The sequence below is a fragment of the Temnothorax americanus genome, unplaced genomic scaffold, assembly GCF_048541705.1.
Source record: "Temnothorax americanus isolate GAGA-0224 unplaced genomic scaffold, ASM4854170v1 Scaffold45, whole genome shotgun sequence".
Lineage (NCBI taxonomy): Eukaryota > Metazoa > Arthropoda > Insecta > Hymenoptera > Formicidae > Temnothorax > Temnothorax americanus.
Genome location: NW_027509602.1, coordinates 321,922 through 343,983, shown reverse-complemented (window position 1 = coordinate 343,983; position 22,062 = coordinate 321,922). Strand labels below are relative to the sequence as shown.

The 22,062-nt window shown below is 39.0% G+C and overlaps 2 protein-coding genes across 3 annotated transcripts in view; one reads left to right on the top strand and one right to left on the bottom strand.

Annotated features, from left to right (window-relative positions):
• The first annotated feature begins 67 nt into the window (after window positions 1-67).
• The window catches only part of LOC143903300 (SUN domain-containing ossification factor), a 43,013-nt gene continuing 21,018 nt past the window's right edge, over window positions 68-22,062 (top strand). Inside the window, exons 1-3 of one of the 2 annotated variants that reach the window (XM_077416796.1) lie at window positions 68-682; window positions 1,321-1,516; window positions 1,777-1,892. In XM_077416796.1, the coding sequence (XP_077272922.1) occupies window positions 624-682; window positions 1,321-1,516; window positions 1,777-1,892 (371 nt within the window). In that variant the 5' untranslated portion in view covers window positions 68-623. Of the gene's footprint in view, window positions 683-1,320; window positions 1,517-1,776; window positions 1,893-10,624; window positions 10,891-22,062 lie in introns of those variants that run through there. The other variant, XM_077416797.1, reaches the window with a different exon arrangement.
• LOC143903308 (uncharacterized) lies at window positions 13,569-15,790 on the bottom strand. The gene is made up of 3 exons (XM_077416816.1): window positions 15,532-15,790; window positions 14,755-14,928; window positions 13,569-14,390 (listed from the first exon to the last, which is right to left on the bottom strand). The coding sequence occupies exons 1-3, from the start codon at window positions 15,622-15,624 to the stop codon at window positions 14,187-14,189; spliced, it is 471 nt and encodes a 156-aa protein (XP_077272942.1). The 5' UTR covers window positions 15,625-15,790; the 3' UTR covers window positions 13,569-14,186.

Sequence of the window (22,062 nt, the reverse complement as noted above, 5' to 3'; positions counted from 1 at the left end):
GCGCACGCGCGCAGGCGCGATCAGCTGTTTCCGTTTTCCGTCTAGTCACGACGTGGGGTGTTTCTCGCGGTTCTCGCGCGCGGGCGTGCGTGAGTGCGTGCGAGTGCGTGCGTGCGAGTGCGTGCGTGCGTGAGTGTGCCGGTGCCGTTCGTAATGTTTCTCTCGCGCGAGGGTTTGCACGCGCGCCGATAACGACTCGCGACGGTTCCGCGACTCCCGCGTCGCGTTCCCGGCCCATTGAAATTCCTCTCGGGCGTCCCGTTCCCCGCCCCCCTCCGCCCCTATCCCGGATAGGCGACTGGCGATCCCGCTCTCGGGCGCCTGTCGGCGCGCCGGAAGCTTTTCGATAATACACCACGTCAGATTTTCGCGGTGACGGTTGGCGACTGGCGACGGTAGGACGGTAGTGGTGGTGGTGTGGCAGACGTGATCGCGGTGATGGTGGTAGTGCCGCTGTGTCGTCGACGTCGGACGTCGCTCGTCGCCGTACGTCGTCGTTGCGATATACCCGCACACCCGTTGCCCGCCGCGTTCAAGAGGGGCATCGCGACGACGAGTGTGTGAGATAAAAAGCCGTTCCCAATGCGGCGGACAATAACGCCGGCGCCCCGTAAAAGGAGAGGATGAGGCCCCGCGTGCTCTGCGTTTACTGGGCGCTGCTCCTGATATCGACGGTGTCCAGGTAAGGCCTGAGACCGATAAGGCATCGCGCCGCGCCGATCCATTTGAACGTAACGATTCGATCGAGTATACAAGTCACGACGAGCGATCTCGTTCACGGTCGTATTCGGGAATGCGAAAGCGATGTCTTGCGCAAGCTTCCTTCTCCGTTTACATCTCTGAATGGAGCAAGTTCGAAGCTTTTGCGAACCGCTGGAGTATTCGTGGATAATCGCGCGACCCACTTGTCTCGGGAATATTTTTGGAGTAGATTTTGGAAAAGATTAACACGCGGTGAGACAAAATTAAATATGTTTCTTTTTCTTTATATTTTCGATCATTCTGACAACGTTGTATTTAAATCTTATTCGTCACCGGATGCAATAGTCTTTTAAGTGAATGTTAAAACAGCAACTTGAACATTGAGAATGTCGAATTAAATTTCTGTTACAATTATTAAATTGAATTTTAGCAGACAGCGAGGTTCTTCAGAAAACCTTGCAAAACTTGACAGGATTTTGTTTGTCAATGTGCGAAGAACTGTAACTATAATCTTTTTATGAAACTTTTGTAAGAGATAGTTGCTTATACTCTTGCTTATGCAACACTGACGCGATGTTACTTAACACTGGACAACAAGGCAATTTCTTTTTGTTGCAGCGGACTTCTGTTTTTAATAGTAGCTTCGGAGAACGCGCAAACCAAAGATTCTTTTTTCGATTCTGAGAAGAACGAGACTTACGGGGCTTACAGTAATGCTACGCTCAATTACGAAGGTCATGAAAGTTTTGAGTCTTCGCCTATACTGGATGCTGAAAATGGAGCACCGAAGACTAATCAGAATCTATATGGCCAGGTAAAACCATTGTACAATTTTTCTTGTAAAAAATATAATGTAAGAAGGATATTTACTATACGAATATATAATGTTTAAAGTGTATTTTTCTCATGTTGTGAGAATATAATAATACATAATATGTATATCATTATTATAATATGTATAGTAATGCGTATTATAATGGTATATATATACATATAAGAATGTTTAAATATAATATGTACATTTTCTACTCGCCTATATGGTTTGTTTTATATGTTTTTTTCGTTATATTACAGCAAGAAGCTACAGTTTCTGCTAGTTTCGAGACAATTACTAATGATGACGCAGAGGAGAAAAAGAATATGGATATTTTAGCCGAAAGTCTCTCGCAACAGCCTAATCTTTCTCAAGGGTGAGTTTGTGCACATAGCCACTTTATTTTTTAATAAACCAGCGCTTTCAAATAGCAGATTTGTAGGGATATAAACTGACCAATATACTGTGTGTAAAATAAGGCTGTTATTATTATTATTCTTATTTATAATCAATATAAACTTGTAGGGATATAAACTGTTTGTAGATGCAGTAATTTATGTTACATATCAATTATTTTATTATTTGATATGTAAAATATTCTTCTTTATTATTTTAAACTATTTGCGCTTGACAATAAATTTATTATCGCGCATAAAAAAATACAGTATAAATGTTTTATATATTTTAAAAAATATTAAGATAAAAGATATCAAAGTTGTAGAAGTTACTTCTTTCGCAATCGTTAACATAAATTTGCTGTAAAGAGTTTCATCCGTTTGAGATGACAACGAAAGTTAAGAGACAAAGTTCTTTCTTAAATTTAGATTTTTGGATATTAAAATAAAATGATCTAATATTGCAGGATGATAATAACATTTCAATTTTAAACAAGTTTAGCTTTTTATATGAGAATATTTTTATATAAAGAAAATAAAACAGCGAATGTGTGTTTACATTATTAAGAGGTTCCTCTTCTCTTTTTTTTTTATAGCAGATCTTTGCAAGTCAAATATACTATTTAATATTTATGCTGGCATTTTTTAAAAAGACTATCAGTCGACCTGTATCTTAAAATTGTAGAATATTCTTTTATGTGCTTTTGATTTTATTCTCAGACTGAATAATATTTACTTTATTTTATTTTACTCGGCAATATTCCACATTATACGTAGAAATATTACTTTTTTGCGAAACGTGAATAAAATATATGACTACGTTTACACGCCACCCTTAATCGGGTTTAATAACATCAGTAGTTCTTAGGCTGGCCAATCACAGCTATTCCCTTCTTCTGAAGAATGATTGTGATTGGCTAGAGTCTAAGAACTACCGATGTTATTAAACCCGATTAAGAGTGCCATGTAAACGTAGTTTATGATAAGTATCTTTAAATAAAAAGAAATTGTCTTGAATACAAAAAAAAGTTTTGTTGTTCTCCCGTGCTGTTGTCTGCGCTACGTCCTGCAAAATATACATGATGCATATGCATATTTCGCGAAAGTCTATATATATATACTTGAAAATTATGATGCATGAAAATGTAGAGTGGAAATGCCAGGCGACATAAGTGCCGGAAATATTTTCCATGCTTTTCTGCATAAAGTGCAAATCAATTTTATTGCATGTGTCTTATTCGTCGGTTTTTTAATATTTTTTTGTGATTGGAGTAGATTTTTCGAGAACTTGTATTATCACGAGTTTTTCGTCAGCGAATGCTCATATTTGTCTTCATGATATCGAGGCTTAAACTGTCTGACTCGTTGCATAATAATTTGTCTGTTGACAAATTATTTCACTGCATGCATTATCACATTTCACACGCACTATCATATTTAAATTAAACGATCGATTTACCATAACGGTTGTTAATTATAATGTACACGTCGTTAAAAGAGTGATTCTTTTACTCGTTAGCCGCACCAGACGATGCGTCATTATCTTCATTACCGGTATACTTTTGTCGCGCAAATTGCATTCGTTTGGCTTTTATATTTTTTTTATATCTTCCGAGAGAAAAAGAGAGAAAAGATGTATTGATTATGTCAGTATATAATATCGCAAAGAATCTAAGAATCGCTACCTTCAAAGAGAAGCATTTCCATATCGGAAATTTATAGGAAGTGCAGAAATTAATGATGTTCCAGTGTTGTTTTTCCCTGTTGCGAGCGCAATACGCAATAATCGATTTTTCCTCAGTAAATAGGAGCATTTATAATTTATTAATATATTAACGTCGTAAAACGTGTACAATGACACGTCTATTATTATGTATGCGTGTGGTGGCCTCACAGGAAATAAATTAATTTTATCATTATCACTTCGTGGATTTTTGCGTTGTAGTGCAGAGTAAGGTTTACAATAACGGTAATAACGCTTCACGAATACAAAATTGTCGAAGAGCTATGAATAACGTAAAATGCACTTAATTAAAGCGCAAAGCGCTCTGACCAATCTCTTCCGTTGTACTCGCTAAATTTTTGTAGGTAATTACTCGTAGCGCAGGTCTTGCTGTGACCAACAGAAATTAATTAGTTACAGCTAATGACACAACGATTTTAAAGATGAACAACTTCATACAAATAATTATAAAAATATTTGCAAGAAATCGTATTCTTTTGTCATAAATTTTTAATTGTTATGAAAGCTTCCATGATTTATTTCATTATTCGGTGAACTCTCGCGAGTTAAATTTAATCGAAAATTTGATCGAGGATTTGGTTCGTTTTAACTCGTATTGTTAAACAGAATATTGCAATGTTAAACTTTTATGTTTAACGTTTTTATCGAAGAATTACGTTTTGAAAATCTATACAAAGAGCGTGTGTGTATTTTTCTTCGCAAACAACCGAAAATATTTTTGCTTCTCTTCTCTTCCTTAATTAAATCAATACTAATTTATACTGTTCATCGTTAAATAAATATTATTTGTTTGCAAATAAAATAATTTAACAGATACAAGTGCGTTTTAGCTACTGTAAACTGTTACGTAATACTGCATAGGCATATTTATCATGCAATTTCGTTGTTTTTTAAATAGAAATATCTGTTTTTTTTTTAGTTTTATCTCTGTTTTCATTTATTGATATAAAAAATATAATTTGTATATAGAAGATGTTGCAGTCGCAATATTAATTTTTTTAAAGCCATTTTTAATACATAAATTTTTTTAGATTAAAACATTAAACAGTAAATAGGAAAATAGTAACGTTCTTGCAAATAAAACTTTCGTTCCAGTAACACGAAGGTTTTATCATCTGTATAAATTTAGATACATTAATTTAAACAAAATTTAATGATAAGGATATTTAAAATCTTTATAATTTGTCGTGGAGGCTAAAATTAATATTGGTCATTATCACTTTTTTCTAAACCATCCCAGAATAAATGCAGAATCTATGAAAGACATAATAGAGTTCAGTTGATAGAGATATTAGATCGTTTGACAAGTTGTACGTTGACATTCTTGCTAATCAAATATTTATCCTATAAGCCGTACACCGCGACATTGAATTGCTTGGGCGTTTCTCGACCGTCGAGTTCTCTTATTGGTAACCGATAGAACTTAGCCAGGGAAAATTAATCTCTATCGCTATGTACGTATGTGTTTGTGTGTATATATGCGCTGTATCTTCGACTCATTAATATCGAGATAGATTCTAACGATCCGTACCCATGCTCCTTTCGCTCCTTATAGATTCCAATGTTAAGCCGCCAGGATCAAGTCTCGATCGCCTGAGTGTGCTACTCGCATCGACGTCGTTATATCGCCGTGTATCTAACAAGAGGAATTAGTCGCGTATTTGGGGCGCTTATTGTTAAAGCAAATTAATCCCATTCAATGCCAACGTGTGCGACGCACATGTATCTCGCGCTTATAATGATAGAGAATAGCGATTTCTTCCAACACCGATATCTCGAGATGTTATATCGCTTTACACTTGCGTTATACATTTATTACATGCTCATATTTCGTACGCGTGCGACGATAAGGGCAATATAATTATGCAATGACGAGTGTGTATTTCAATTTCGCGCAATTATTCCGTAATTCAGTCTGGAATTCTTTAATGACGTCAACAAGTTAAAAAACCAATTAATAAAGCATCTGTATTCCGTCGATCGCAAATATCTTTAGTTTATTAGCGGCTTCACCGATTAATGTCGATTTTAGATAATGTAGTTTATCGATGTCTGACAAGTCCGTTTGCGAGTCTATCATATTACGGAATGCGTTCTTAAAGGATAGCCAGCTCTCAAATTTCCTGTCAAACGTCGGTAGCGGTGCTTTGGGTAGCTTAATCCGTCGCTTTTTGATAGTAACTAATATGGTGTCATCGCTTCGGTTTCCTTCGTTCGACGGGCCGGCGCGGCGCCCGTATCCGACGTACTTGCCACGTCTAAAATATTCTCGTTTTTCCCGGCGAGGATATATAGAACCTTTCTTGAATATTCGCGAATTCGGTTTGATGTCTGTCGTTCGGATCCAACACCGTGAGCTCATCATTATATTCCTCGAACGCGTGATACAATTCGGTTAAACGAGCACTTCGCAATCTCAACGTGGCGTTGTCCAATTTTTCTTTTTCGATAAGGTTTGATAGCGTGGTAATTTGGGTTTTTAAGGATGTTTTCGCTTCTGTAGGAGAAGGTTGATTTTGTCGGACATTGTCGTGTGATTGGAACAAATGGGAATCGAACGACTTACTCTCACTCGGGCTTTAGATGTACGTGAGCACCACTGTCGGTTGTCCCGTCGAACAGGAAGAACCTCCGCTGTGGAACTGCGACGATTGTCTCTGGTTCACTATTTCGATCTTGCAGGGGCCGCGACCTTACAGGAGGCACCAAAATGTTTTGTATCAGGTTCGATGTTATTCACATGAACTCTGTCTTTTCGCGTATAAAGTTTATTTATGCACTTCAATAAAGAAAAATTGACTTTACGTCACGGTAACTCGCGAATTAGTCTGTAATATGTACTGCCGAAGCAAGTACGCGCCTTTATTTCACGTTCCACGTTCGGAATCGCTTAAAATCGGGATAACGTCTCAGGACTGTTGTCCTGGATCCACGGTCTGACGACACCGTCTGGGGGCTGTTGCCCTGAGTCGCCTAATAATGTTCAACGGACACACGACAACGCCTGGGAGTATTTCACTCTGAGTCGCGTTTGCTCGGACGCACGATCTCGGATATACGGACTCGTCTACCGCGTGTACGGCTCTGCTGTTGCGTCCTTTTCAGAATGCTCTTTTCCGTCGTGATCCTCGCCGTCATCGTTCTGCCGAAAAGTTCCCTTATTGGTCGCCTCGATAATTTAGACGCGGATGAGTGGTATACCCGCAGTGGTGACGGCGCCCCCGCGATCTTCGGCGCCGGGGCTCCTCTTGACTCGAACCTCGAACCTGAGTCGAGCCTGTTTCGCGTCAGATGAAATTGTGGCGACATGACCATTGTTAGTCTGGCGAATGTTTACCATCCGTATCGGATATGTTTCTGTATGTCCTATGTTTGCGTCCGAGTTGTCCGTCTCTATGCGACATATGTATATATGCAATGTGTTTCTAATTTTTTATACGCATGTCGCGCACGACCTTTGTGGATGATATACGTAACAATCTGCATATGCTATTAATGCGATTGACAAAGATTAGATATAGATTAACAGAAGGTTAATACAACAGCTTATGCATTCCGTTCACAATCTATCCCTTCTCTCTCTGCAGCATATCGAGTGTTTGACGTATACATTATTTCAATTAATTCATCGATAACTTGTAAGATCTATAATATAATTTGTGTTCAGAATAATAAATGAAGTAACTGTGCGTTTAATTTAATCATTAAATTATTATTGAATCAATTTTTTTTAATTGAAAAATTTGTCATTAAATCATGTTGATTGATGATTACATCTGCGAAGTATAAGTAATGAAAGTTTGACGTATGGTTTCTATAGATTTTTTCCTGCAGAATTCGAATTCGTCGAGAAAATGGGTCTAACACGTAACAATATCGTTTTATAATTATTTCAACCTAAAAAAAAGCCGAAAAATGACTTTTTCGGCGCTTTTAAGTGCAGATATCTCCGAAACCCGACGTGATAGAGCAATTCGGGTAACGGATTCGATTTCAGCACGCCAAAATACTTCGGAAACGATGACTATTGAGATTTGAGGATCAAAATTGATGTCGGCCTATGAAATCTAATCAGCGCTTTTTATCCTTGACGCAAACAATCTGTTTTTTCTTGGTATAATATCAAGACAATTATATAGCAATGCACTCCGCATCTATTAGCAATTAATATGAAGGGACAATATATAGGTCGATACGATTCCATTGTATAACCAAGGTTCGTGATATTATTTATAAGAATGACTATCTTTATAGAAACATATAAGAATCTAAGGCTAAATGATATCTATCTCGGTCTTGAAATAGCTTGTATATATAATATATAATAGCTTCACATTTAATGAACATACATATCTGCTGCGAAATTAGCGCGCTCCATTTTTAGTATTTTAATATAATTCTATAAAATTCTGATTCTCTCTTTTTCTCAAAAAGTTTTAAAACTCTCAATACACTTCAAGAACTGATATAGCGATCGATGAATTTGAAGAAAATACGAATTTACAAACGCATTATATATGTCGATCATCATAATATAGAGAAACAATGCTTTAATAATTACTTGCATAATTATTAATAATGGCCATTAATTATTATTGTATTAATACTAATTATTACTAACATTTGGCATCGCGTTTTCTTAACACGATTACGATGTCATTTTAAGCAATTGCGTTGAATACTCTAGGCACATTTGTCTTCGCGCAGCAGCGCAGATTAAAAGCGTGTCTACTTTACGGATATCGAGATGAAAAACGAGTCGTCGGATTGCGTTTATTTCCTTTTCTATCGCGAGAACCTATTGCGCGCTATGTTACACGGGGGATGACGTTGCACGGGGGATGCTTCTGGCGAGCGTCCAACTCGGCCGTGTAACCGATCCCGAGATCAGGGCGAAGTTTTATGCAAAACCCTCACTTCCTCGCGCGCTTCCTCGTTCGAGAAGAGCTCGCACATTCATTGCTCGCGTGTCACTATAGAGCCACGGAAATACCGTTTGTCGGAAGCGCGACCTGCGCCGGGCCGGAACCGGGAATCGCCCTGTGTACATATATGCTTTCGTATAGCATGCTGCAATTGCAGCTGTGTCCTCCTTTTCGAGGTATATCAACAGCGGGGATCATGCTTGTATCCCTCCCTCACGAATTACGTTTCACGTCGATATAAAAACGCGGTACAAGCCGCATCATTCGCGATGCATTTTTCTGATCCGCGGGATATGTTGCAGAACGTCCGAACTCATTTCTCACGTCGGATTCTTATTTGATGAATTTAGGATCGCTGCTTCCTTGGGGAAAATTCTGGGGGTCACCATCTGTTGCAGTTTCTTTATATTGCTATAAGTTAAAGATAAAAGAGTTCTTTATTTTATTTTGTGTTTTACTTATTTGTGGCTTTTCTGGCAATAGAACTTTTTATTAAAATTTTTACATTTTGTCTAATCTGTTTAAACGTTTCGTTATTGATTTCGAAATAAAAGTTCATTATTGTCTCGAAGAACTGCATCTACGTGTTAAATCTTGCGGTGTATCGATCACAGCTTTTTTCGCAGTGCATAGTCAATCTATTTCTAACGCGGAAAGATTCGCGATTTCGATGAAAAAATGTTCTATATAAAAAAAAAAAGACTAAACTGATAACTCAGTATATATTTGGACGCGCGGCATACGTGAAGTCGATATCGGATTAACGCGTTCTTCTTGTCACCGTAACGTAATAAAACGTAATGTTTTTTCTGTGACGTAGAGAGACGCAGGCATTTGTGCGACGAGAGACGCAGACTCGAAAAATTATTATTGAAAGTACGCGAGAAGCTTTTCCGTCTTCTTTTCGTCTCCGTTGAAAAGACGTGTAGATCGACAAATCACCGCGCTTTCCAGCTCCGACGATCGGCGAACGGTCTTTAATCCCACATATGGAGCATCGAGATTTTTACTTAGGGTCGCCTTGTGTGTGGCATTTTCTTTAGTCGGACAAATTTTGACACTTCGATCGTGAACATGCATCGTTATTGGACGCGCGTATCTTATACAGACGATATTGCAAAATTATATTATCTATATTTGGTGTCTCTGTATAATATCCAGTAAAAAAATTAACGAAAGAATGATCAAAATGTCAGTGGATAACTGACATTTCAAAAAACTATGTTGATAATTTCCTATTTCGTCACTTTGGTCGCTGTCGCATTCAATGTATTTTCCCAATATTGTTTCAATATTTACCGAGATATTTTCACACAGAGAGTATTTTTGTGTATTTTTTAATTTTAATTAAACAGACGCCACTTTATTCGAAAAGCTCTTAGCTTTTATAGCTTTTCATATTAGACACTTTTGAAATAAAATCTCGAAATAGAAATAAAAGGATCTTTTCGAAGAAAAGTTCCGAAAAGAAAACATTTATCACAAGAATTTCGCCATACGTAACACAATCCGGAAATGCAGAACGTTAAAAATTTACAAACGAAATACCTTCCGGGCGGAGCACGCGCCACTCTTGCTCGTCTCACTTTTACACGTGAATACTTTACAGGGCATAAAAAGCATATCGCAGCAACCGTGGTTGGCTGCAAATTGTTAGAACTCCGTTCTGCGGAGTCAGGGGGATGGGCGATCGGGCGGTCGGGCGGACCAAAAGAGGGGATTGCTGGAGAAAAAGGGCAGATTAGAAAGGACGAGAAAGCCTCGACGGAGGGAAAGTCGCGCACCGACTCGGGCACCGCGACACGGGGGGGGGGGGAATGCGAAGGAGGTAAGAGAGAAGGGTGCTGGTGGAAGCAGTCAGGTAGGCTGACAGTGCGGTCGTGAGGGGATGGTGGCGTGGAAGGGTCGCGCGCTGCGACGCGACGCTGCACGAGAGGGCGGATTGCGATTGTGTCAGTCCACGTTCGAGCGGCCGCCGGTATGGGCGCGTGAACGGACCGCAGTTGATCGGGTACCGCGTTTCTTCTCAACCCTCTTCGCGGTTTTGCGACCGATAACTTGACTAAGACGCGTCCAAGACGCGCGATCGTATATAGGTGACCGAAAGAGAGAAAGTGCGTGCGTATACCTATATGCGTGAAACTACGCGAAGAATTGACCCAGTGGGATGGTCACTGGTGCATGCGTGTCGTTAAAGACTCGGATGATTGGCTCGAAAGGATATTCTCGATATTCGATCAATATTTATTGTCGATGTGAAATTCGCACGGCGACGATCTTTTGATGCACGTATATATCGAGAGGAAACCGGTACCAGTATAACGTTGTCGCTAAGATAAAAATTCTTTATGTGCAATACACTTCATATTTTCTCATATTGTCGATGATTATCTTCATATAACGTTGTTTCTAAGATAAATTCCTTATGTACAATACACTTCATATTTTCTCATATTGTGGAAACCGGTACCAGTACAATTTTGTACAATGTGGTATTTAGTTCGTAGTAGTTTTGAACGTGACCGGGTCCTGCGAAGAGATTGATCAGTAAAATCGTGGTTGATACACGATAGATCTACGGCATATTGTTAATATTTATCACGTCGATATTTATCAGCGACATTTTTTCATTCAACATTTGAAAAGTATGTTAGTTTCTTAAATATGCATCGTTATTTTTTGTACTGATGATTTTTTGGTTTATTGGATGATTATTTGTCGCCATATGTTCAGTAATACGTTCGTCGACGTCGGGGTCCAATAAACACATTGCTCATTTGAAGATTTCTCAAGTAATATAGTTTATATAGTTGTAATGATTAATCTGCTAGCATTTATATTCGTCTACCGTTAGACATGATTGGGATACGTCTTGGTAAGGAAATATTTAGAAACGTGCATCGCCTACAGAGATCTTATCACGATTTATTCTGGCTATGTCAAGGAATCACAGAAATTCGTTCACGTGTTCCCCGCGAGTCCGCCCAGCTCAGTACAGCCTGTACGCCGCATAATAGTTAATTTCCTATTTATTGAACTGAATTTAAGAATTATTATGACTCACCCGCGAAACACGCTTTTAAACTTTTTTTGCTTTACAAAAAGCACCACGTTATTTTATTATCTTTTAAAATCTAATTGATGAAGAGAGAGATATGACCGTATTTACATTTTTTTATCTGACCATACCTAATATTAATATTTGATTAAAGTAAATAATATTTATTTTTTATTTTATTTGTTATTTATACTTTTGTCTTTAATTGCGTGATTTACAATGTGGAAGAAGCAATTTCACGCCTTTTATTGAATAAAATTGAATATTTTATACATTTTCTATTGCAATTGTACGAAGAAACCTGATTATTCTGTCGGTATTTCCCGCACAATATAATTTGCAAGCTATGATTTTCTAAAAGTTTAAAATACGAAATTAGCGTCTGCATTGGGAGGTGAAAAAATGCGAGGTATTTTTTCAAATCTTCCGGCGCCGGAGAAAATGAGGTCACGGTAAATTTATTGCGACACGTTTTTAAGGTTTCTAACGATCAAGAAAATGCTTGTACCATTCACGTGCTGAAAAGGAGAATTCTTATTACGACGACGATATTTCGACGTTATACTCTTCGCTCTTGATCGAAGATACACTAAGAAAAAAGTTTTTTGCATTTTAGTAAATATTAGTTTGCATACAACTGTGACTGTGACATTTACTAAAATGAAGAAAATTTTCTTCATTTTAGTGAATGGAGGTTGTATGCAAACTAATATCTACTAAAATGCAGAAAATTGTTTTCTCAGTGTATAAAAAATATTATCCGACATATAACAAATGGAGACATACAAATGTGTGAACTGAATGTAATAAAATATTTTTTTTGAACATTAGAGATAGCATGAATAAATCTGGAAAAGCTTTTAAAAATTCATATGGAGCATCAATTTCAAGGTGTACAGTATCTGTTGAAAAAAAGGTCTTTTCATCGTTGTTATATATGAGATGATAAAAAAAAAAGATTGGTGCGTGCATTGTTAAACTTTCCTCTCCACCTTGTATTATAAAACGGAATTTTTTTCATCGAACTTTTCCTAGCAGGGTAGGTTGGCGGATAACTTTCACGTTTCCCTTACGCTCCTTCTCGGAGCACTCGGTGCGGAATTTGTCGAATTTGTTATGCGCTCTTGCGCGCGAAGGAACTACGTGAAAGCCACCGGTACGGCGTTCCGAAGAGAGAAACTGCAGCATTCTTCTCGGAATCATCTTTCGGGTTTCGACAAATAGATAGGGACCGCCAAATCCATATGACTTTCTTGTATGGCAATAAGGCAAATGAAACTTTTCACTGCGACTCGCTGCCAGAAAGTAAAAAAAAGCGCGACCATGTAGATTTTTCTTCGAGATTTAGCTTTTATAAGAACTCGGCAAGTGCCTTCATCTCCGGAAAAAGCTCCTCAGGAACTTGGTCAATTTCGCTTTGCTCGTCACGTTTTAAGATGTTTAGAGAATGGAATTTTCTTTGTTATCTTTGCGCAGGGAATAAAGTTTTAAGAGTGCATTGTTGTTGCAAATTTTTGAATGCATTATTTGCATCAAGTTTTAAGAGTGATTGCGCGCATGTAAATGAATATAAGTATATTCAGTTATTATATTTTTATATCGTTATGAGAATTTTTTATATTTCGATTCGCATAAGTATAATAATGAATATAAATGATACATAACTTAACAGGTAATCTTGTACGTGATACATAAAACTTGATTTTTAAGTCATAAATCTTATCTTATAAAATTATATTCTCTTTTCTCTGCAGACAGCTTGCGAAAAAAAATTATTTTGATTCTCAAAATCCACGCTGTCTTCCTTTGCTCATGACGAACAAGTTTTTATCTTTCATAAAAACTCTGACAGCGCATATCTTTGTTATCGCAGAGCTTTTTTTGGATCATTTTACGACGCAGAACGTACTTCGTTCCGATTTCTAACCACGGCTTGAATTTGTGACATGAACAATTTGTGAACATGAGTATTAGAACTTTTTCATCCAGTATTGCATATGATTCCCAATTTTCCTATTCGAGATCATATTTAGAAATTCCTATTGCGTACAAGTATTTTACGTTTGCCTAGAACATCTTCCCGTATATAACGAAAATTTAACGTTAATATTATGTGCGGAGGTAAGGAGAAACTAGCTAGGCAGACGTAAATATTTCGGTACCCTTAAGCTTAAGCTACAAGTACGCGAGGATAGTGTAACGAAAATAGGTGCCATGCGACAATTATTCATTGTAAAATGACGTGCTTGCTAATAAGAAGCATTACAAATGCAGTTTGTTGAGAATGAATCTTACAATTTTACTCTAAAATGATCTCACGATGACTTTCACGATACGGTAACAAAGATAATACTATAGCGGAGACGTTCAAGAAGCAAGAACATTTCTTACAAAAATCGTGGAATATAGTGGAACATTTGGAAGAAAAAACAATTAGTGAAATCTGTGAAATAATAGCTCTTAACTTTTAGTTAACGAGGCGGGACGATAGAAATGAACCGGTTGATTCCGCCTCGCTCTTCATCGATGACGATTGATCGATGGGCGATCAATCGTTCTTGTTGGTGAAGTACGTATCTACGGCGAATACCAGAGCTGCCAAGATCGCGAAAGAACCGGCCGCTACCGTTTGATCGCTGTATTCTTGCAGATACGCGTGAATCAGGTTACTCGAGAAATTGTCCCAGTCGCGAATCAGAATCAGGCCGGCGGTGCAACACAGAATCGCTCCCATTGTCGAAAAAATGAGAGCCTGCAAAAAGAAGGAAATGAAAAATAGAAAGACGGAAATTTTTAATTTGTGTATAGTTAAATTTTCAGTGGAATTTTTTTTTTTTTTAAGAAACGCGAAAAATATATATAGCAAAATAATAACGCACGTAACCCTTGTCCGATTTTTTGGTCGGGTTTTTAAACTCTCCGTGAAACACAATTGACAAAAATCAAAGAGAATTCTCTCTTCAAGTTTTCTCGTTTTAATACAAGAATAATTATATTTTTTTTTCTTTTATAACACGATTGTTTTTATATTAGCAATTATAGAACGCATTTCTTGTGCTTTGCGCTAATTAATTACTTTTATTTGAGACAGGGTAGCGTTTCGTGTTTTAACTCACCGTTTTTTTAGGCAATCTTTCGCCCAAGAAGTGACTCATAATAAGAATCGCGTTTATAAGAATATAACCGCATACTGCCACATGAAATATCGCTATATGGTGTATATCAGTCGGCCGCATCTGATTCTGTTGAAATGGGCCCGCGACTAATCCCGCTGCAATGACGCAGAGAACCTGTAACGTTCAACTGTTATTTCTTTTTTATAAAATAAGAGCTTTACAGAAAAATTTAAAGCAAAGAATGAGGAAATTTTCAAAGGAAAAAATCGCTAAACATGCACGCTATATTAGCTTGTACCGCAACATAAAAAAAGACTTTGTTCCGTTGATCTCAAAAGTGTTGGACCGTTCAAATAATATTTTGAAATATGAGAATTATTTATTATTAAATCGAACGTAATAATTATTGAAAGTCAACTATTTATTTTGTAGGTAAATGTATCAATGCCGGGACTCTTAAGACATATATCTGGACATCACCTTTACCATTTTAGTTTTTAATTAAATATAACGCGATATTTTTATCTTTGATTCTTTGATTTTAATTCGCGTTACAACTTATATTTAAGGACTAAAATGATAAAAATGTCCAGACATAGGTACGTGTCCAGGCATTGGTATATTTACCTTAAAGATGCAACGGTAATTGTAATTCTCTGAGAATTGTGTTGAAAAAATGAAAAAAATATTCAATTTGCGTATCTAATGTATTACTATCTGATACATTTTTAAGTGAGACACTGATAATTGAGATTATATAACAACGAGCAGTTTTACCAGTTCGATAATTTTGCAAAAGAACGGCGCTTCCTTAAGATATCCCTTCAGTCTCGTGAATAGACTGGGTGCAGAGCTGGTCGCCTCAGCCATTTTCAAATCACACTTCGCACACTCTCTCAATTTAGACGCGCAAGTTTATAATCACGGTGAGAAAAATATTCGTCGTGACATTCGAAGTGTGACGACGTTTGTTTCCAACTACGCTGAGAAACGCTCCACCCAGCTATTGACCTGTCAGTGGCTAGTGTGACACTGACTAACATTAAACCGACTATATAAGTCCCCACTTCCTCGCTAAATCCATTTAATGCGTCATGGCAATATGGTTCTTGGTACTCAACCTTGGCGGTGGATCTGAGAAGATTTGTATACCCCATATCTCCCGAAGATGGTCCTTAACCGCGGACGCACGAGTCTCACGTTAAAAACGATCTTCCCAGTTCCCTACGCTCAATAACGGTTTTAAATAATATACTAAGTACATGGATAACGGTTTATTAATTTAACGAATATATAACAAACTTATGTTACGTAGCGAGTTATTTTGATTCGCGCGCCAATCAAATATTTAGCAATTGTTATATTACAAAATCTATTCTGGTGAGCTCGAACAAGGATTCTCGTGAAATTTTACTACGATATGGCATTAGGGATGTAAAGGAGAGCGATAAATCTGAAGATAGCCTAATCCGACTGAGAATTACGATCTTTGTAGAAGTACCTGCCGTTGGAAATTCGGTTGGAGGAGCAAACTTTGTCGCGCGACGTTCTCTGCGCGACACACCGAGTTTCACGGCGGTGCGGTGGTGCAAAAGATAAAGGGTAATTATTGGCCAGAGTGGCGAATGGAGAAATGCGGCGAATAATTTTGCATCTCATTGCATCGCGCTCAAATTGTTGCAGGCGACTCCTCGTTAAATATTGAGTGCTGTAGAGATATCGAATCGCTCTTTGAGATCATAGTGCTTGAATTCGACGAGAAATGCTGATGGAAGAAGAAAGAAAACTGTTTATTTATTGTCAATTCCAAGCTATCCTCTTGAAATTTTATTTAGACTATTATTCTGGAATTTAAAAATTTAAGTTGCCGACGTGTATTGTCTTATTTGATCAAAATTATTTTCAATCGAGATTGCACACACAGGAATTTCTTTATTTTACGCTTATTCATTTGCCATCCTTGCGAGAAAACGACATGATTTTCTGCGCGACAACTGCAGAGAAAAAATAATTAAATTATCTCAGGGCTTCCCCATAACTTTATGGAAAAGTACGGGCCTGTAAACGTCGATTGATTCTAACAGAGAAAAGTCGGCACTCGTATCTCTTCCCGGATGGGAACCACGCACGAAAATACACCCGGCATGTACTTGCGCTATCCACCCACGTTCATCTCATTGCTACGCTCGGCCGCTCGCTTAATTCATCATAACTCCCTCCGAGTTGACTCTCTTGCCGTTGCCTCGGCCCTCTTGTCCTTCCCCTCGTCACTTTTCTCCTTCTTTCCCACCGTTAACGAATTCCTTACTTGATTCCATCGCTCGCCATCTCTCTCTCTCTCTCTCTCTCTCTCTCTCTCTCTCTCTCTCTCTCTCTCTCTCTCTCTCTCTCTCTTCTTCCCCGCTCTTCGGCTTCATTTTCGACATGTCTCGCGAGTTTCATTAGGTCGGCGCTGTCAAGAGACATCACTTCGCAGAAAATCCAATACGTCGAGCGAATTTTTATCGAAATCGCTTTGCAATGGGGGTCACTAAGAATTTTTTCTTTATTTTGATTGCTATAAACATCGGAGATATATCGGATTGTAAGCAAGAATGAAACAACTCACTGATACTAAATAATTTTAAATTGTTTTCGGTAGTAGAAAATAAGTCTTACCCAAAATTATTATATGGATAAAAAAAGTTTAGTATCTCAAAAACCTTTGATGTTTTTAATAATTAATTAGATTTATATTTTTGTATTGTATTGTATTGTATTGTATTGGTTTATTGTTTATCCCCGTAGGGTTTACAAGGCGTTTTTTTTTCTGAGGAACGTACCCAAACCTCTACAAACAGAAAAACAACCCCTTCATCCTGGCCATTTGCGACCTTACATTTTTCTTTTACCCTCCCTCTCCGTTTCTCCCCTCACCCCCTCTTGTCTTCTCTGCTTCCTCGAAGTCTTCGTCGCTCTGCCTCGATCCTTCCTGTCTCGCCTCGCCCCCTTCGTCCTACAGCCCCTTCCTCTTGTCCTCTTTCTCCTTGTCTAAAATCATCAGGAGTTTCTCCTCTATCCCTCTCGTTAGTTCGTCCTCCTCCGCTCGCTCCGCGTTTCTGTTTTCCTCCATCCTTCTTTCTAATCTCCCCTCCCTCTCCCTTCTCTCTCTGTTCCACGCCTCCACCGACCTGTTCTCGTCTTCTCCCAATTTGACTCCTTATCTCCTCATTTCTCCTTCTCAACCCTTATAATAACGTTCCTCCTTCTTAATTCCTCCCCTTCTTTTTCCTTTCCCTCCTACCCTCCCTCTTCTTTCTTCTTATGGCCTTCGTCCTCGTCCGTATCCATACCCTCGCCTCCACCGCTTTATCCTCGTCCATCTTCACCCTTCCCACTCCCCTTCCTTCTTTTTGCCAACCAAAGTCCAGCTCACGCACGCTCGTCACTTCCTCCCCTTCCTCGTTCCCCTTCTACGTCGCCTTCTCTCCTTCTCCTTCCATCACCTATCTATCTGTCCGGCCCCTTCAATTGTTTGATCCATCGATCTGTCGAGACGACTCCCTGCTCTGTTCCGCACCTGCCGCGCCACCATCGCCAAACCCTCTGTCTCGACAGGTCAATCGATCGCCCGATCGATACTCTCTGCTACCAACTCGCTCAGCTCCCTCGTCGTGTAACCTGGGCTGCTACCTCCGTTCCTTCAATCCCGCCCTTCTCTCCCTCGCCCCTCTTGTTCCTCCTCTACTTACAGTTCTCAGTCCGCTCCTCCACGGTTTTTCTCCTTCACATTTCCCTTAAACCTTTTCCGTTCACCTTCTGTATACTTTCCTCCTTTACACTTCTGTCTCCTTTCAAACCTCTGCCAGTGCGTCCAACTTTTCTCGGTTCCCTGCCTCTCCTCTCAGTCGTACCAACCTTTTTTCAGCTACTATCCAGCGCCACTGTCTCAACTTTCCTCCTCTTGCTACGCCCTCTAGCCTCTCCGCTTTCCCCACACAACCTCTCGCCCGTTGATGTCCCGCGCCGCCGTATCTACTTTCCTCCTCCTACCGCGTCCTCTATCCTCACCGTTCCCCTTGCCAACCTCTCTTCCGTCTGCACACCATTCCGCTCCGCGCTCATCACCACCGGTGCGCCTGCGCGAGCGCCGCGTGATCTCGAGTCAGTGCTGCTGCCCCCGCTCGTCTCCCCCCTCTCGCTCCATCAGCCTCTCTCCTAACCACCATATCACTCAGCCCTTTTCATCCTCCGTATCTCCTCCTGCTTCGATTTTCCCGTCTCCTTCATTTCCTCATCTTCCTCTATGCCCTCTCCATCCAATCCGCCTCTTCCGGCCTCTCTCTCTCCCTTCTCTCTCCTCTCGCACCACTTTCTCCGCTCCTCTCTCCTTGGGCCGTCCACCACGTCCAAGTCCAAGTTACACGTTATCGATTTATATTTTTGTAGTATTGAGATAAAGAATTAAAAAAGATGATCTTTTTCTGTAAATCTCTATTAAATTTTCTATACAATTTGAATTTTTACCGCGTGGCTTCGTTATTCGTTACATGTAATTTTTACAAAGGCACTTGTGCTTCAAGAGCGCTACTGCAATTCACGTCAATAAAAATCGAACTTGTCGCCGCAATGTGTTACCTCCCTTTCATAAACTGCTTTAATTAAACATCCATGTAAGCTTTATTGTCGTGCAATGCGTGTCCGCGTTTTGTAGTTTAATAACGCCGGTGATAACGCGTCGGCGAATTTGACAATCGTCGACTGCAATGCCCAGTAAACGAGCGCGAATCGTATTGCCAGCGACGCGCTATATACGGTAAAGCCGATCTCTGAAAAGCGGGTGAAATCTCCCCGCCCGCTAATTAGAGCTTTCACTCCACTTACGGCCGGTCAACCTATATATTTCCGCGGCAGAATCGATGAGCGGCCGCAATTTTCTCTGTCAAATCTCTCGTTCCTTCGGAGCAGGTCGATAAGTCACACGTGACACGGAATTCAATGCAGTGCGATCGTGACCTCAAACGTAATCGGGGTAAGAATCGGGATGTTCGAAAATATATTCCCGCGATGTGTAGAGCCGCATTGCGCCCGGAATATTACTGCGTATATTTACCAAGGAAAATAAGCACGACTTCTCCATCGCAGCTGGTATTCTAAAGACATCCCACATTGTCAAGCGTTTCAAAATGTCAGTGTCACTCATGTGAAAAGCACGTACGTTGAAAAAAACTTGGATGTATCATTATACGTATATTTTCAATAACGGAAAGAGAGCGAAGAGATATCAAAAGCGGATAATAGATACATATATACACTCGTTGTCAATCTTAATCTGCATTAACTCTAGAAGGAGAGAGTGAATGAATGAATGTTTTTTTGAATGAAGAACACACACGGTAAAGTAATTTTGACTTTAGCATTTTATACGAGTGTAGATACAATGGAAATAAAATTTAAACTGAATCTCTCGCGGATGAGATTCAACGAAGAGACAAACCATAATGCGACAAACATATAATTTATATCCTTCGTGCTTATATATGGCATAACAAAAAACCGGTTGCGCTGGTTTGACATCTGTGGCATATATAGCGACTACCTTGCGCTTGTCGCGAGATGTAAAGGGAGCATAAAGAGATTAGAAAAGTCCGCGGCAATTAACTTTGTACAACATTTGAAAGACGAATATCATTCTTGTCATCCGGCTAATTATCCATGTCCGATTTCTAAGAAGAGCCGGTTTCGCTCAATGGCGTCCTATACTGCTCCTACTCATATTTTCGTTTTGTACGACCGATTTTAATCGGATGCATCGGCGAACGCATCCGATATCCTTATCCATTCGTGTTATCTTTCGCTTTCATTCCGATCGAGCGCGATTCTATTTGCACGGCGATCTAGATCGTTGTCATTACGCTCGCGTTAACATAATGTGCGATTACGAGTGTGATTTATAGAATGGACTGTCAATGATATTTGCCTTTGTCGTCCACACGTTGATAAAACCGGCTGGCTGACGTTCCCGTTTCACTGTCGGTGATGGCGATTTGTATTTTCGCGATACACCGTGCTACGCACAATTACCCTTCATCTCCAATAGGATAATGTCAATAGGATAAAGTGTTTACTTTTACTCTTGCGCGGTACGCATGTGTACACACATATACCATGCACCATTACGGTAGAGGAGATAATGGACGCGATAATCAATCCATATTTCGATGTCGGAGATTAGCGCCGCAACGTATAATTTTCTCCGGAGAAACTATAATAACATTTCAAAAGTCTATAATCGTCCCACTTATCGTACTTATTAATAATCCGTTATCGCAATGATACTCTAATATCAAAGGTTTAAAGTTTATATTATTATACACACTGTAGTAGAACCGTGTTTGTTTCGTAGAAGCATATATGTTTATTTATTGAATGACGGCGTGTGTTTCACCGATGGACTTTGTTTTAGTAGTGGATAGTGATTCTACTTTTCGAAATTTATGCGAGTTTTAGAAAGAAATCTGTAACTCTGATAACAAGTTAATTCATATAAAATTAACTAATGTATTTTTTAATAGTAGCGAAATATCAAAGATTTTAGGGAAAATTAAATATTTCTGTTGCATATGCTTAGATGCTTAATTACAAAATTGATATTTCACTTGTATTATATTTGCGAAAGAGGTTCAGCGTTTTTAATTTGAATACGTGATAGCACAAACTTATATAAGAAATTAAATTCTTGAAGAATGATTATAAATGCATATCTATAAATAATAATGAATAGTTATCAATCTATAATTATCAATCTATAAAAAATAATCAAAACGATATATTAGATAAAAGAAACGTGTATATATATATATTTTTTCTTCTTTTTTTGCTATGTATATAGGGAAATTTATATTCTTACGCTCTTCTTTTCTCTCTCATTCTTTCTCACTCTCTCTTTACCAGATATCAGTTATCGATTGATCTGAGCCGCAGATACAGCGTGCGTGGTGGATGCAGATGCAGTCGCGCATCTTGTCTTGACAGAGCAACGACTTATATCTTAATCGCGCGTTTTTCGACGGCAAAATGTCTCGCGAAGAGCGTTTCACGTGCAAGTTTACGATGCCCGTGTAACCCAGGGAAGAACATGCCTTAATCTTCTGCAGATTCCATGGGTGATGTGCGTGGGTCCCTGATTTCATTATCCAATGTCGACACAAGTTTTCACTCTATTTATCGACCTTGCTGACCACGCCGCAGGAACGTGTAACGTGTGCCGACATCCGTCAGGATTAAATCGCGCGATTGGCGCTATAAAATGAGTCGTTTAATAGAATG